The 15,621-nt window shown below is 43.8% G+C and overlaps 7 protein-coding genes across 7 annotated transcripts; 3 read left to right on the top strand and 4 right to left on the bottom strand.

The window, feature by feature from the left end:
• Positions 1-1,961: 1,961 nt before the first annotated feature.
• On the bottom strand, positions 1,962-4,809 carry BYT42DRAFT_647260 (U3 small nucleolar RNA-associated protein 6-domain-containing protein). The gene is made up of 10 exons (XM_051572704.1): positions 4,676-4,809; positions 4,451-4,598; positions 4,214-4,385; positions 3,675-4,132; positions 3,238-3,608; positions 3,047-3,170; positions 2,874-2,969; positions 2,661-2,803; positions 2,312-2,603; positions 1,962-2,238 (listed from the first exon to the last, which is right to left on the bottom strand). Exons 1-10 carry the CDS (start codon positions 4,754-4,756, stop codon positions 2,129-2,131), a joined length of 1,995 nt encoding a protein of 664 aa, XP_051420438.1. The 5' UTR covers positions 4,757-4,809; the 3' UTR covers positions 1,962-2,128.
• A 206-nt stretch (positions 4,810-5,015) lies between these two features.
• Positions 5,016-6,001, bottom strand: BYT42DRAFT_616526 (uncharacterized protein; the record flags this gene model as incomplete). The annotated part of the gene is made up of 6 exons (XM_051572078.1): positions 5,016-5,105; positions 5,178-5,231; positions 5,304-5,362; positions 5,438-5,560; positions 5,712-5,877; positions 5,936-6,001. 6 exons carry the CDS (start codon positions 5,999-6,001, stop codon positions 5,016-5,018), a joined length of 558 nt encoding a protein of 185 aa, XP_051420437.1.
• A 518-nt stretch (positions 6,002-6,519) lies between these two features.
• On the top strand, positions 6,520-8,660 carry BYT42DRAFT_580223 (Rec8 like protein-domain-containing protein). The gene is made up of 7 exons (XM_051569479.1): positions 6,520-6,677; positions 6,743-6,882; positions 6,958-7,085; positions 7,168-7,568; positions 7,645-7,832; positions 7,907-8,185; positions 8,256-8,660. Exons 1-7 carry the CDS (start codon positions 6,557-6,559, stop codon positions 8,580-8,582), a joined length of 1,584 nt encoding a protein of 527 aa, XP_051420436.1. The 5' UTR covers positions 6,520-6,556; the 3' UTR covers positions 8,583-8,660.
• Positions 8,661-9,133: 473 nt separating this feature from the next.
• Positions 9,134-10,053, bottom strand: BYT42DRAFT_616524 (uncharacterized protein; the record flags this gene model as incomplete). The annotated part of the gene is made up of 4 exons (XM_051572077.1): positions 9,134-9,189; positions 9,258-9,329; positions 9,393-9,768; positions 9,853-10,053. 4 exons carry the CDS (start codon positions 10,051-10,053, stop codon positions 9,134-9,136), a joined length of 705 nt encoding a protein of 234 aa, XP_051420435.1.
• Positions 10,054-10,196: 143 nt separating this feature from the next.
• Positions 10,197-12,394, bottom strand: BYT42DRAFT_580219 (cystathionine beta-synthase). The gene is made up of 7 exons (XM_051569478.1): positions 12,222-12,394; positions 12,050-12,156; positions 11,827-11,964; positions 11,597-11,728; positions 11,275-11,519; positions 10,732-11,199; positions 10,197-10,645 (listed from the first exon to the last, which is right to left on the bottom strand). The coding sequence occupies exons 1-7, from the start codon at positions 12,275-12,277 to the stop codon at positions 10,295-10,297; spliced, it is 1,497 nt and encodes a 498-aa protein (XP_051420434.1). The 5' UTR covers positions 12,278-12,394; the 3' UTR covers positions 10,197-10,294.
• Positions 12,395-12,779: 385 nt separating this feature from the next.
• BYT42DRAFT_548301 (uncharacterized protein) lies at positions 12,780-13,549 on the top strand (the record flags this gene model as incomplete). Its single annotated transcript, XM_051566006.1, has 3 exons — positions 12,780-12,860; positions 12,926-12,967; positions 13,034-13,549. The coding sequence occupies 3 exons, from the start codon at positions 12,780-12,782 to the stop codon at positions 13,547-13,549; spliced, it is 639 nt and encodes a 212-aa protein (XP_051420433.1).
• A 315-nt stretch (positions 13,550-13,864) lies between these two features.
• Positions 13,865-15,598, top strand: BYT42DRAFT_548300 (uncharacterized protein; the record flags this gene model as incomplete). The annotated part of the gene is made up of 1 exon (XM_051566005.1): positions 13,865-15,598. One exon carries the CDS (start codon positions 13,865-13,867, stop codon positions 15,596-15,598), a length of 1,734 nt encoding a protein of 577 aa, XP_051420432.1.
• Positions 15,599-15,621: the final 23 nt, after the last annotated feature.

Here is a 15,621-nt window from a genome sequence, read left to right as displayed (position 1 = left end):
AGAAGAGGTTCAGTGGGTGGCGCCACTCCGGATCATGCTGCATAATGACATGAAAAAGTTTTTTCAGCTTGTATTAGGTGCTTTTCTTCCTTTTTTTTTTTTTACCAGTAGTACTAGTTCACTGTTCCTGTAAACCGGGGCCTGTCAACATACAGACGGATGAATCTTCTGTGTATGTTGTCATAGAAAAGGTTGCTGGTGTATCCTAGCAAATCCAGAATCAATTCATTTGTGTCAGATGGCATCCGCAGCATGACGGGGTATTGTCGACCCTTTTTTTGGATGTCCGCCCATCAATCCAAAGTTTATTTTACGATGGACCCGGTTACTCCATTTTCATGGTTTCTTTAAATCTTGACACCTTACTTTTTTGTCACCATCGTTTCCCTTGCCCAAAATAATGATGGTTTCCCCACGTTCCGCGTCTTTTTTCGTCGAGATGGGAGCTCATTAGAAAAATTCTTGCTAGACGTGCCTTTTTTGGTAACCGAGGACCCAGATCACAAAACGACGGTAGCCAAATTTGGGCCATTCGTTGTAGAAAAGAGGTATGAATATTGTCGACATGATGTCAATAAGGGATTCAATTCAATGGATTGAACAGAAGTAAACTTTATGTGAAAAAGATTTTTCAAACGACGATGGAAAACGATGAATGATAAAACGAAAAACGGCGCCTTTTTTTTATTTTCATTGCTCTTTTTCCTCTTCTTTTACACTTTTTACCGCTTTTGATCTCTCAACACTAATCCAATAAGCTACTAATATGATACTCTCCCCCTTTCTTTTTTTCTTTTAGCTGGGCACTTGAGGGATGGTGGATGACAAGCGCTGACATCGCTTTTTATTGCGACATCGGCTGCGGAGCATTCTTTTATAGACTTTGATCTTCTTTTTACAGTAGGTCGGCTAATTCTCTTTTTGCAGTGTCATTGATCAGCAACTCCAAGTCCTGCGATATGAGGTAAGTGAAGTAAGGTAAGAAAGAAAAGTAAGTGGAGTGGGCGGGTTAAGGGGGAAAAAAGGCAGAAAAAAAAGACACGAAACTGCAGTATAAGAAAAGAGGCTGCAGGGAAAAAAAAAGTTGGCCGACAAAGGAAGAGGAAAATGACAAAAATGGAAATGAACGTGAAAGTGGGGGTTGAGGGTGAGGTGAAGTGAGATGAGCAGAGAGGGAAAGGCGGGGTGTGGGTGGGGCTGACCTTTTTGGAGACAGACGAATTCGAGCCGGTTGCTGTCAAAGGGTAAGTTAGCCTACTTCTTTTTTTCTTTCGCTTGTCATTCTGCTTGTCATCCATCATCCTCTCTCTGTTGTCTGTCCTTGCCCTTTGCCATGGGTTCCTTCTCTCTGGTTGCCTGGAAATGCCACTACTGCTGGAAAGTCCCTTTCTGCTTGGTGCTCTAGTATTGTAATTGTAGTCTATTGTGCTTAGTTATCTTTTTGGGATATGTAAATACCTATTTGCACTGTAGGTGGACAGTCAAAAGTTGAAATATACGTGAAAGCATGGTTGATATTTTCAAGTTTTACATTGCTTTTTTTTTTATATGTAAAGCAGGTATCTGAGGTAAAAAGTCTGATTTATTTGGACGCATTTGGAACGTCGCAAGGATCTGGCTGCCATCCGGCATCATAATATCATAGTGCGTCTGCTGTCGGCATTACAAAATGCCGCTTCACCGGCATCATAAAAACCCTGCTCCACCGCCATCACAAAATGCTGTTCCGCCGGTATCACAAAATACTGCTCTACCGGCATCATAAAAATGCTGTTCCACCGGCATCATAAAATGTCTGTAGACATTCATACGTCTACAGTACAACCAGCACGCCGATTTCCAATGGCGACTTGTGCTCTTTTGCGCATTCCATGAAATATTAAATTTTTCACACTCGGGTTATCATATATTCTTAATATTATTTTTACGATTGCCCAAATTGTCCACGGACTATTAAAACCGATTCCAGTCATCTTCTGTCATCATCACCTTTGAACTTTCGGTAAATTCTTGCGTACCTTGACCAGGTATCCGTTCCTGATTATCAGTAAAAAGCAAATTCAAGAACCGAATCGTCGGGATAAGATGATGATAAAAAAAAAGAAGATGAAGTAATTTATTTGCTAGTCTACATGCGTTCCCATGATTCTATTTCGTTTGATGCTCTCCATTGAATATGATTTGCCTTTTTGAATTTCTTTTGCGAAGTGAGATAGGTGATATATGCTCGGTAAATATCTAAAAGAAAAATAGGTAGATGTTTAGGATGCACCGCTGAAATAACAACTTGTAGCTCCTAAGTCCAGCTTACCTGCTTTATCGACATTCAACCGTAAGATCATTTCGTACAGATACTCGACATTTTCACATGCATTGCCGTCATCCGGATGCTGATCTTCAACTTCGAGACATTGCTTGTAAAATCCGAGGGTGGGATACATGGTCTGGATGATTTTCTTGTACACTTTTCTCGCGGATTCAATGCCTTCAGCCTGTGCCGCCCAGGAAACATAACCAGAAAGTATGAGATCCTTGATTTGATTACGGTCAGCGGTGGAGGCCATGACAGAGGGTAACAGAGTGGTTGCTTTATTACAAGCGTCCTGAAAAAAATATCGTAAGCAAAACATGCATGAGACGAAATACCAGATCCAACTTACCAAATACAGTTCGTGTAATGCTTCATTCGTCATTGTATTCTCTTGCCATTGCAAAATGAGCCAACTGTTATAAGAAGACCACAGCTCGAACGATGCCATATTTTGTGCAAGAGCCTTTTTATATAATCCTTGTTGCGGTTCATCTGTGCGTTCGCAAATTCATCACGTTATTCACAAAGGTAAGCACAGGTAAGAAGTATGAAGTTAATTTACCTGTGACAGCTTCGACGCTGGCAAGACGGATCCGTGCCACCCAAAGACGGGCACAATGGGGATATTTCTCAGTAGCGATTGTCGCTTTTTGCTGAGCTATAGAGCAAATGGAAAACCATGGGTCAGCTGGGTGCGCCACAAAAAAGCCGCTTATTCTTGTTGTTGCCATTTACCTTGTGTTAAGTTATCTTGGCTAGTGAGGAATTCGATCCATTGACTGTACAAATTTTCGGATGTGATGTTCTGCTTCTGGCTCGACTTGAATACTTTTTGCAGCAATTTGGTAAAGTACAGTTTCTATCACAGAGTATTAAAATCAGCCTTCCCAAAAACGACCTGGGTTGTGTCTGTGCTTTTGCCTTACCAAGTTTTCTTCCTGCACAAGCTGCTGCCAGCGAAATAAGAAATCAATGTATAACTCCCACATCTCAGGTTGAGGTACGTCGGCAACGGCTTGATCAAAGTCTCTGACACAGTTCTTCACGGCCTCCACAAACTGAGGATCGGACACTGAGATGTACACGGACGGTGACGCTTCCTCTTCCAAGTCTGCGGCAGATCTCACTGGTTTTTTTGCAAACAAATGACGTTCTGCCAAATACTTGCGTGCAGCAGGCACGTTGCCCATATCTCGACGAATCGTATCATACACGTGTTGGCATCCGTTGTCGGTATCAGAGAATTCACGATAAATGTCCACAAACTTGGTACGGAAGTCGAGCTTATTACTGATGGCTGTTTCATCATTCGGATCAGTCTCTTCCATGCCTCACTAGCAACCTTTCTTCTTCTTTCCTTTACCTTGAATAGCATTATCATAAATGATTTGAGCTAGTAAACCTCCCAGAATAGGATTGACGCCTTCCTTCATCGCTTCAGCTGCACTTTCTTCCAGTTTCTTGACGGTTTTTCGTTCGTCAGTTTCGTCGTTCCAGTTCTCGACTTCTTCGCCTGTGATAGTTGGAAGCTTAATCGTATTCTCGTCCTCATCCATGGTTGTATCGTTATCCTCCTCCTCGTTGTCGGTCTTTTTCACGCCTTGATCACTGATGCCCAGCACCCGTCGACGAGCCTTGATTTTCTCGACATATAACAATTCTAAACGGAAATACTCGTGATATAAACTCTCGTCGGTAGGATTCACACGAAGCGCACGCTGCATCAGCATACGAGCCGCAGCCATATTCGCATTGCCTTCATATTCCCAAGAAGCCGCCATGATCCACAAAGGCGCCTTGGTAGGATGTAACTGAATGGCTCTAGAAAAAAAAATATCAAGACAAAAACAATTGGTGAATCACGCGAACTCCAGTGATAACTATCCAAGTTGATCAACGTACTTGCCAAACACGCCACTCAGCAAATTTCTGGCACCACATTTCTTGAGATAATCAATGTATTGCATCCACAACGACAGATCGCCTCTGAACTTATTCGTAGCGCGTTCAAACAGAAAAAAGATGCGTCGTTGACCAGCGTGGTCAGAAATCGTGAGTTTCTGGTTTTTCAGATCTGTGTGTGAAATCCGATTCGATTTAGCCATGGAGAACTTTTCGATTCCAAAGTGGGTGTCTTACCCTTGAAGCGATCCTTTCTCTTTTTACGCAATGTGTCCAAGTTCATTTCATATTCAATGTAGCGCAAAAAATCAATTTTCTTGGCAATACGTCGTTTCAAGGCATACTCGAAATTGGTTCGTTTTTTGACAATCGACTTTATCTCGACCTGTACAAGATCCGGGATCATATCATCGGATCAGCATATTATAATCAAAATCATACAGACTCGTTTCATTAGCTTACCTTGCTGAACAGTCCCTTCTTCTCGAGATCCTCGAGCTCGGGAACCATCCGCTCGAGGTAGAATTGGACAGTATCGGCCATGGCAGTTTATTCAAGTAACAAGACAATAGAAACTTGACAGTTCGGCACAAGCGGGAAACTCATTTGGTTCATGGAAATTCCCTCCCAAAAATTAAGCGACGGTGTGACCGTTTATTCTCAACTGAGCCACTTGGGCCCGACGATCCAAAGGGACGACCAAATTAATCTTACAGGACAAGCAACGGCTTGATTGTAATGCTATTTTTATTGTTCAAAAGCGTTTTGGTTCAAAAAAAGAGTCATAATAGGTGTCAGTAAATTAAAAGGCGGAATTGAGGAACTGTAATAAATTGGACCTATTCTGGTCTCTTTCCTTGTCGTCGGATGTTTTGCGAATCTTCAATTTGATCTACAATAATTGGAGGCAAGCAATTGAACACCAAGCATTCTCAAAGTCGATGCAGAAATAGCACTACTTTACCTTTTTCCCGGTGATGGCGCTTCGTCTTTCGGCGCTGTCATGCTTGTGTTTACGCTATCGAATTTTTAACACATCTTGGGTCATCCCTTTCATACCGTTTCCCTGGATACTAATTTACCCACTTACACTCTTCTTATGTTTCTTGCTTTTATGCTTCTTTGACTTATGTCTCTGCTCTTTTTCGTCTGTCATGAACACCGGGTGCCCGTAACTCGTGAGCAATATTGACTCTGTGAACAAATATAGGAAAGTTCACATACCTTCGGATTCTGATGAGCTGCTGCTTTCATCTGAACTTTCATAGGAACTCACACTTGCACTGCGTCGTGATGACCGCCTTTTACTGTGATGGCGATCGGCCGGTGATCGCGATCGTGAGCGGCCTTTAGGCGTCGTCACGTATACAGATGTGGAGTGTTCGCCACCGGTGTTGCAGAAGAAAAGGTGAGGATACCGTAGAAAAAGAAAAACAGAGATAAGAAACACGTTGAATGGTAAAGTTTCGTCATTTGCATACCAGTGGGACGGGATGACCGTCGGCGACTAGGGCTTTCCGATACATCACGGTGATGGCGTCGGCTGCTTTTGTCACTTGCGTGCGATCGTGAATGGTGCCTGGAGCGTGCAGGAGAGCGACTGCGTGAACGGCTTCGTGAACGACGAGACCGATGTGAAGCACTGTGTTCTCGCGAATGTCGTACTATTTTTTATACAGAATAAGCATGCTATCCATTGATGGTACGGTAGAATTGAGTTACCTTTGGAATCGCCCATGATGGAAGTTCTGCTGTTGCACTGCCAAAACTTGGCACGACATTTTTCATGGGAACCCTTTTTCCCCGCTTGGCCAATGAAGTGACTGTCATTGCATGCCCATTTTCCTTGGTGAAAATGCTGATTCATTCAACCATTATTCACGTAACTGTGTATCGACAACATCAAGTGTTAGCAGATCTTTGCCGCTTATTAAATAGGACGCAGAAATTTAATAACCACATTGAGTGTCAATGTTAGATGCATACTATAAAAAGTCTAATTTACCGATAGGATAGTCGTGACGAATCCAGACATCAGCAATAGATAGCTTCACGGTGGCTATTTCTTATTGTGATTCATTTCGTAGAAATAATTTAATGCGTGAAGATGATAAAATTGCAATTGTAAGAGCTTTCTATTAGTGAGGGCTTGCTCACATCCCACCATGGTGGTTCCCGATTTTGGCAAGTCTCGTGACGCGAAATTTTTTTGGGCGCGTTCACGGCATGGTGGGATCCTTGGGTGGTCTCAGAAAAAATACCAATTTGGGAAAAAGGGAAAAATTCAGACGCGTTTGTCTTTTTTTTTTTTTTTTTCTTTGTGATTGTTCAATCTAAAGAAGAATGTTGTCCGATCAAATCACGGCTAAACGTGGGCCATTGGCACGTGTTTGGCTTGCTTCCCACTGGGAACGTAAAATCTCAAAATCGCAGTTTCTGCAAACCAATCTGGAGAAAACGATAGGTTTGACTCATATCCAAGCAACCTGTTGATGTGCATCTTTGGAGATTGACGATTTTTCATTGTAGATGCAATCACTACCAATCAACAGGAACCTCTTGCTTTACGTATTTCTGGCCAGCTTTTGCTTGGTGTCGTTCGAATCTATTCGCGTAAAACTCGATACCTGTTGGAAGACTGCAATGAAGCGCTTGTTCGAATCAAATTGGTAACGCCTTGCTACTGGATTGCCATGTTGACCTAAGTTTTTTTCGTCTAACCATCGGCTGTGCCGTCTGTATAGGCATTTAAAAAAGGCGATGTCAATATGCCGGATATCAGTCACTCTATTGCCAACCAAAGTACCATTACGCTGCCAGAACGATTAACCGAATTCGATATTATGTTACCGGATGCCCCTTTCAACATGACGTAAGAGAATCGCTTCGCCCTAACATCCCATACTTGTTGCTTGCCACAGATTGTCTAAATGCTATGCTTTTCCCGTACGCAGACATTTGGAAATGGCCGACCCGATGTTAGATAACTTGGCCCTTGCCGCGATTTCGCAAGATATCAGTTTCAGCGAAGAATCCAGCTGGGGCTACGAGGAAACCGAACAAGGCCGTCGATTGGCCGGCACCGATGCGGATGATTTGATGGGAACCGAAGGCTTCACTTTCGGCGATATTGAACAAGGCCGTCGTGATACTGGTCCCGAATTGGTGGATCAAGCTTTCACCATGGATGACATTGATGAACCTTTGAATAAGATGCGCATCGATGATACAAACGACGTGCTTGACTTTGATTTCGACTTTGAAGATACAGCCGAAGCTCGTGACGAACATGCCGCGAATCAGCCTGAACGAGCGGTGGAGTTCGACACCAACCTGAATACCTTGATGCAATCAGGTAATGAAACCAACAGTGTAGGACGCCCATTTAGATTCCTATTACTCAAACAGTAGCGACAAAAAATCATCGATAGGTATCATGCCTGATACGGCTGCCATGGATTTATCTACGCAACAACTGGACTTTGTCTTGCCCGATGAACATGCCACCGTTCAAGAACCGACACGACGCCGACGAAAGCTCGTCGTGGATAAAGTCACGGAAATCCCTCACACAGATTTACGACGAAACATTAGCGATACCTCGGCTATTACTGACCGCGTACGTTCTTGATATGCAAAAACAATGGCCTACACCTTTTACTGATGAACGCTTTTTTTTCTGCTTTTGTGCAGACTGCCGATACGCGCAGCTCAGCCATGGCAACCAAGGGCAAACAGTTGGATATTTCCAAGCCTTTAGGCTATGCTCCCGGATCGGGATTGACTACACTCTTTGACACTCTGGGCACGAAGCGTCGAGGTTCCGCGGTGAATCATGGTAGCCCGAAAGAAGCCCGTTTGACAGAACCCCTTGAAGACATGGCTGGCCCATCGACGGCTGGTATCCCGACCGCCTTTGATGGACAGGAACTTGGCTTTGATGATTTCGCCACCAACGAAACCGACTTTGACGTAAGTTTGACGCAGTCCCTCTATGAGATATTTTCATTTCCAAGCAATTCGGCTAATATGGTTTGCTTAGTTTGGCATCAATACAGCCGTTGATGAACAGGGGGCTGGACCATCCACGCTATTGGAGAATGAAGAGACTAGTTTCTTCTCGCAGAATGGACAATCCACCCAACTGAACCAAAGTGCTCATCAGACCTTGACCACACTGACCGAAAAGTTCGACGCCGGCGCCAATCGAGCCGCCTTTGGTGATCTGGTTCCAGGTACCGCGTCGAAAGCGGAAGCTGCTCGTAAATTTTACGATGTGCTTTTATTGTCTACAAAAAATATGATTCAGCTGAAGCAGCAACAATCCTATGGCGAGATTGAAATCCGTCCCGTTACCATGGTCGCTTAAAATATCCACACCCATTTGTCATTCTCCGAAACTAAAATAAAATCAATGCAGTCAATAAAAAAAAATTCAGTCGTAAACATGCTCAATATAATGTATGCGTATGTTTTTTCAATAACTGTAAACGACCACAACCAACTTTCGGGATGAACATGGTGGAGGTGCACGCCAACCTAAAATTTTATGTCGACTCAATTCACCTGAATTGTTTCATTTTCGTAAATGCTATTGCAACTGTATATCTTATTGTTACTGTGTTAGACGCGCAAGTACCACATTTTAGACAGTATCAACAACCACGTTACGGCTTGTATTACCTAACGGTGGATCCATCTACCATGGATGTAATAAGAAGAAAAATTATAGAATCCGCATTATGGGAGAATAACAAACGATAACAACAAAAATCATAGAGAAAGGAACCGACTAAATAACGGTGAATTAATGTACAAAAAGGTAAAGTGGGCGGTTATACAGGAAACAAAAAAAAGGGAATCGAGGAGGGTGCGTAGAGTCAAGGCGGTAAAATAACAACATCCGGCGCATACAAGAGTTCAAAAAGTAGACCATTGCCAATCTGCAGGCACGGATGAGATTGGATTAAAGGCACCTATTTATCCAAAATAATGAGACTCCAACCGTGGGGCTAAAAATCTACCCAGTGCTGTCAGTGCTTACCTTGATCCTTTGCCTTGTTATGTTTGATAGCGATGCCATTGTATTGGGGTCCATTAGATTCTTGTACAATGTCTAGGAAAAACATGATGAGTCTGTGCATGCACATCACATTACCCTTTAATTGCTTATATTTACCATCTCTGCCAAGTTCCGTCACCCCTTCCATGGCATGTGGACGCAAGGTCATGATACCAGCATGTCTATCCAATGTATTCGTCTTGACCGAGTCTCCAGGTGACGGTTTTGCCGCTGGCGCCTTGGTTTGCAATTTCATCATCTCCATCTGTTTCAGATTCGCCTTCCACTGCCGATAGCTGTTGGCGCAGTTGTCGCAACCTCTCGAGATATTACCATGGGGATGAAATTGGGAAAATTGATCTAATCGGAAATAGTTGGAACAATGTGCTGAGCAAAAGATATTGCCACATTTTCGACAATGATGCCGTCGATTTAATAATCCAAATGTTATCTGACAAGACGGAAAGTCGCAACGAGTAGCTTCGGCATCAGGCTATTCACACACACACACACCCTTTCTGATTAGTTCACTCATTGAATCCACATGTTTGAACTTAAAGAAACTACGGCAGTTTACCTTCCAGTGACCTCTGGAGGGAGGACCTGTAATTTCGTTGGTAATAAAGCTGTGAGTACTTGGTGAAGGCATGGCATCAGGACTGATCACTTCGGAAACAGGAGTTAAAAGCGGATCGTCCGGATTGGAATTGGATCGACTGGAAGGACCCAGTGTTAATTGAGTTGGGACTTTATTCTGGAGCATAGAGTAAGCATCCATAATAACGGTAATGCAGCTGGGATGATGGAGAAGCAGAAAGAAAAGGCTTTCAATAATGAACCTTTACATTCATTACACATTCAGCAGCCAGGAACCCAAGAAAAAACGGGTTTCATTTTTATTTTTTTCCCCATGAAGAGGATGATTGGATCTTTTAATAAAAAGTCCGCAAAAGACCGTTGGAAAATCTCAATATCATTGATCAATCCCAAAAAAAAAAAAAAAAAAAAATACATTTTTATCATGATCTCGCATCTTTGACCAGATAGGCCAAAAGGTCGACCTTGGTCACGACATGTTTCACTTCCCCTTCCTCTGTAGTGACCAATACACTGGAATGGTTCTCAAAGAATCGTGTCAAATGTTCCAACGGTGTATGCACGGTAATCAACTGGAATTTGTTGCTGCTGCGGTTGAAATGGTACATGACTTCCGTCACAGCCGAAGAAGGCGCAGCACGGCCCGAGGCAATACGAGACAAAATATTGCCCATGGTAACCAGCCCTTGGAGTCGTCGCTTGGGTTCCGATGTCACTGGCAGTTGGTCAAAACCGTATTTCTGCATCAATTCAATGGCATCCTTGCAGGACGTCTATCATTCGTGCGATTCATTGTAAGTTGGTCGGCATTTCAAATCCATCAAAAGAAAAATGGCGAAATTTTCATGTTTCACATTACCTCTGCAGTGATGGTGACAGCCGGTTTCAGCTGCAGATCGCCCACCGTCGCCCCTCGGTAATCTTTGTGTGCCTTGCCTTCGCTACTCTGCTCTTCAAACTTGTCATCGGCGAAACCGTTCTTTCTCATCCAATCGTCGTTCAAAAACTTGGTCATGTAGTTGCGCACAGAATCCGGCAAAATAACCACACATCGCTGTCCAGGCTTCAACTCTTTGGCTACCCTGACGGCCGCTGACATGGCGGTACCGGAGGATCCACCGCAAAGAAGGCCTTCATCGCGGATCAAGCGTCGCGCCATAAGGAAAGACGATTTGTCATCGGACTTGTACCATTCGTCCACCAGGGAACGTTGCAACACATCCGGCACAAAATCGTAACCGATACCCTCTACTTGATAACCCCCTGTCTCTGTATTTAAAGAATCGGGTTGAGCAAGAATAGATCCGTGAGGATCCACGCCAACAATCTACTCCGTCATATGGGGATGAGTATGAACATACGGATGGGATGTGTCTTAAAAAACACACAAAAAAAACAATACCTTGATGTTGGGGCATTTTTCCTTCAACTTTTGAGCTAAACCGGTAATGGTACCGCCTGTACCGGCACCAGCGACCAACATATCAATTTTGCCGTCACAATCACGCAAAATTTCCTCGGCAGTCGTGTCATAATGTGCTACAGGATTGTAAGCGTTGCCATACTGATCGAGAATCACCGCGTTGGGAATTTCGTCCCTCAACTTTCTAGCCACTCCAATATGCGATTCAGGCGCATCCCATGCAGCTGAAATAAAAAAAAGAAAAATTTAGATCAACAATTCATTGGTTGCGTGGCGATCAAACACCGCTTTGGAGCCTCACCTTCAGTCGGCGTGCGAATAATTTCTGCCCCCAAGGCCTTGAGAACATCGACTTTTTCTTGCGACATCTTTTCCGGCATGGTGATAATCACTCGGTACCCCTTCACTGCTGCCGCCAACGCCAATCCAATGCCTAGTACCACATGCGTTAAGTTTTTGATGAGCTTTTTTTTTTATTTGACAGCGATATCATGCATCGCAACAAAACTTTTTTATCATCCAGCAGTTTACCTGTGTTACCCGAAGTGGGTTCAATAATGGTGCTGACGCCAGGTTTAATGGTGCCCTCTCTCTCTGCTTCCTCCACCATACGCTTAGCAATGCGATCTTTGACCGAGCCACCAGCATTGAAATATTCACATTTGGCCACTAATAAGTGTAATTAACGTGTTAAACCATGGTTCACACGCGCGTACAGGAACGCTTACGAAGAAGAAAAAAAAGTATCACTTACATAATTCGCACTGAAGGCCCTCCTCTTTTGCAATCTTGGTGATACGCACAAGAGGTGTATTGCCAATGTTGTCAAGGATGGTGTTCATAATCTTTGGCTTGGGCGTGCTAATGACGTATGAGTAGGCATGTCAGGTAGAATGGCAGGTAAAGACGTTTACACAGTGACTTACAGTGATTCATGGTGGAATCCTTCATAACTCACAGGTGTTTTTTTAATGTCGACCATGGTTCAAGAACGTGGGTAAAATAAAATAAAAAGGGTAAAAATGAACCCAAGGCGCTCCCCAATTGATGCTAAATCCTGCAAAGGCGCGTGACTTTAATTGATTGCCATCGGCGAAACGTAATGCTTAGAAAATTCTGGGGATTTCAAACTGAGAATTGGGACTTGGTGCTTGCTTTAAATTCAGTCCATTATTGCGATCGCGCCCTGTATTCACACCGTGAGCGATGAATACATGATCCATGTGTCGTTAATTAATCCATCAAAAGACGGATAATTGAGTTTAGTGAGGGAATGGCATGTAAAATATAGGGAAGGCAATGATAAAAACCATACGCGCTTTTGGACTGGAAATTGCCGTGTTCGATTTATGCCACAGTGTGAGGCACTGTTGGTAGACTGTGCATGGCACGTGTTTGCAAAGCCAATATGGTAAACAAAAGAGGAGAGAGAAAAAAATTCATTTCTCGTCGTCGCCAGTCGTGTTTGCATGTCAAGACAAAAAATGACAGGCCATTCTGCAGTAAAGTATGAAGCCCAGATTGCCGACATTCAACACGATATTGAAAATGCCAAAAAGGCAATGGTACTGCGAGCCATGAATCAACAGTTTTAAAAAGTCGCTATGCTTATTATTTTTTTACTGAGTAGGCAAATTTAACCAAAGAACAAGTTGGGAAAAAGCAAGTTCAGGTGAGTTGAGTGGTTCCAGTCACACGCTTTTGTCAGACACTGTTCACTTATACTGGGAAAACCCAGCTTTCCAAATCTTATGAACAGTCGCTACAAAAGCTGAAAGAAGACTACGATCGGTTACGACAAGTACGCCTGCAGCAGGGTCAAAACTATACCCAGTTTGACCAATCTCGGTCCACGGCACGTAAAGAACGTCAAAAAGATATACGCGAGCGTCAAAAAGAATTCGATGCTCAATTAGACCAGCAATATCACAAAGATCGCTTAAAGTGGAAGGAACCGACGATTGACAAGTCAACAGCTTATGAGCGTTTGTTGCGAGCACTAAGGCACATTAACCTGCAAGACATCCAAAACGACCTTTCAGATACCGAGAATTTAGCAGATCAAGAGGCTGTCCGAATCATCGGTTCGGCAGAGGAAGAGGATGGGCTCGACACGTCAGTGATCATCATCCCCACGGGAATATTGGAACTCTTCTGGACGGTAGACATCCCTGCTCCCGCTCATGTTTCCGAATTGGCCTCGACCATTGAACTGATTGAAAAACGATACACTTCAGAAAAGTTCCATAAATGAACCCAGTAAAAAAAAAAAAAAAAAAAAAAAAAAAAAAATTCAACGACGCAACAATGTGAGACATTTTCGAAAAAAAATGTGGGGTTAAATGAATGGTGAATTTGCAGGAATTTTTTTTGTTTTATTCTCCATGGTCTTTCTCGCATGTTCAGGATATTGCCTCCCATTCCTGATTGTTCTGACAGCAATCAGTTGAATAAATATCACGTCCCTTCGTTAACTCGAGCGCAGGAAGTGTGTGAAAACGATGTCAAGATTAACAGAGCGCTTCGTGGCTACCTTGTCCTTGCCGTTATCAATTTTGTGTTTATTATCATGACGACCTCTATATTCCTGGTATACATGCTCCACGGCTATCGTCAATATCGTCAATATCTCAAGAGAGATTTTGAAGCTGGGTATCCGGAAGAATCCGCACCACACATTATATCACGTAACTATCAGTGGTACTCAATGAGGAAGCGCAGCATGTTCGGCACCGTTCTCGGCGCGATCGGCTATTTTATTTACAGTACATGCCTCTTGCTGTTTCAAAGCTTCATTTCACCCGTTACCTGTGACCTACTGTTGTGGGGGACACTCGTAGGCTTTTATACCTGGACATTTGCGTTTTGCTGGCGCGCTTACCGATTGCATTTTCTAATGAAGCTCAACGTGCTTCGACAACGATTCATGCGCACATCGAACCCTTTGAGGACGAACCGTCAATACGATCCTGACTATCAGTGGTTCATGGAGAACAAAAACTTCAAAACCATCGATGCCCGTCGACCCATTGCCATGTATATCACCAGCATGTCCGTGATCATTGTCATTTGCGCCGTATGCGAAGTGTTTGCTCGACAACACATGGAGTGCCAATTTGAATGGGGCAATTACTTGCAAATGGGCTGCTTTGCCGTCTTTATCGTGGTGATTGCACCTTTCAACTTGTGGTATCTTCGCGGGATTCAGGATACGCACGGAATACGAAATGAACTCATGCTCAGCCTGACGGTGGGGTTCCCCCTGTTTGTCCTTTACGTGGTCTGGCTGTTTGTCTTGCCACCGCGATCGCCTTACTCTTGGACGGTGGCCCGCGGCGTTTATTCGGCTTCCAACTGGGCACTACTGATGATGGCGACCGGTCACACCGCGTCGGTGGTGGTTCCCTTGTTCGATATCACTCACATTATCCGATTAATCCTTACCAATCTGGTGTGCCACGGCAAATGCAGCTTGCAAGAAAGCGAACCAGTGAAACAACAACCGAAAAATGCTCGCAACCAAAGGGGTCCCTTGGAGCTCAACAGCAGTTCACTCAAACGCGCTCTCAGTGAACGAGAAACTATCAGACTGCTGCGGGAATGGGCCATCAAGGATTTCAGTGTGGAAAACATTATCTTTTTTGAATATTACTTCAAACTTGGCGCCGAAGTCAAAAAGACACAAATCACCCCGTCGTTTTTGTCGGTGCCCTCGACTCACTCGCCACTCCACCTATTATCTAAATCTTCCACCGCTTCGTCAAGTATCAGAGAATCACCGATGCATGACATTCTTACCACGCCCGTAGGCCCCGGTGTGATACCTTACTTTATCGAATTCTACGAAACCTTTATCTGCGACACCGCGCCTCTGCAAGTCAATATTTCGTACAAAGCGAAACAGGCATTGGATGTCACTTTTTACCCGTTTGTCCAAAAACGACGTAGAAACAGCGCTTTGGGAAGACCGGAAGACTGGGACGTAGCAGCCGAGGACATCATTGAAGCGGAAGACGCAAACATGTCTGACAAGGCAGCCTTTGTGGATTTCACCGATGCTGATAGGTTGAGTCTCCTTAATCAAGTCGATTCTAAAAGGTCATCCTCGAGAGCCATCTCTTCTGTTCAGTGCCATCCACCTCCATCGTCTCGCAGGTCTACAGAGACGTCGGAATCATCGACCATGGACCTTACACTCACCCTGGCCATCTTTGATGACGCTACAAAGGAAGTGTTTTGGAATATTTTTTCCGGTCTCTTTCCCAAAGTAGTCGAAGATTCCAAAAAGTGTTGTAATAAATGAATAGAAGTATTCCTGCATTAGAC

This window comes from Radiomyces spectabilis (assembly GCF_025331425.1).
Source record: "Radiomyces spectabilis strain NRRL 2753 chromosome Unknown BYT42scaffold_11, whole genome shotgun sequence".
Classification (NCBI taxonomy): Eukaryota; Fungi; Mucoromycota; class Mucoromycetes; order Mucorales; family Radiomycetaceae; genus Radiomyces; species Radiomyces spectabilis.
This window is presented reverse-complemented; position numbering and strand designations above follow the sequence as displayed.

Bases quoted from the DNA above. Each gene is read 5' to 3' on its own strand.
- BYT42DRAFT_580219 (XM_051569478.1), bottom strand. From the start codon at position 12,277: ATGGTCGACATTAAAAAAACACCTGTGAGTTATGAAGGATTCCACCAT. The intron at 12,157-12,221 runs GTAAGTCACTGT...ATACGTCATTAG, and splicing joins GGATTCCACCATGAATCACT to CACGCCCAAGCCAAAGATTA. The intron at 11,200-11,274 runs GTATTGTTTTTT...ATGACGGAGTAG, and splicing joins AAAAATGCCCCAACATCAAG to ATTGTTGGCGTGGATCCTCA.
- BYT42DRAFT_647260 (XM_051572704.1), bottom strand. From the start codon at position 4,756: ATGGCCGATACTGTCCAATTCTACCTCGAGCGGATGGTTCCCGAGCTC. The intron at 4,133-4,213 runs GTACGTTGATCA...TTTTTTTTCTAG, and splicing joins CTGAGTGGCGTGTTTGGCAA to AGCCATTCAGTTACATCCTA. The intron at 2,239-2,311 runs GTAAGCTGGACT...TTTTTCTTTTAG, and splicing joins GTTGAATGTCGATAAAGCAG to ATATTTACCGAGCATATATC.
- BYT42DRAFT_580223 (XM_051569479.1), top strand. From the start codon at position 6,557: ATGTTGTCCGATCAAATCACGGCTAAACGTGGGCCATTGGCACGTGTT. The intron at 7,569-7,644 runs GTAATGAAACCA...AATCATCGATAG, and splicing joins GAATACCTTGATGCAATCAG to GTATCATGCCTGATACGGCT. The intron at 7,833-7,906 runs GTACGTTCTTGA...GCTTTTGTGCAG, and splicing joins CCTCGGCTATTACTGACCGC to ACTGCCGATACGCGCAGCTC.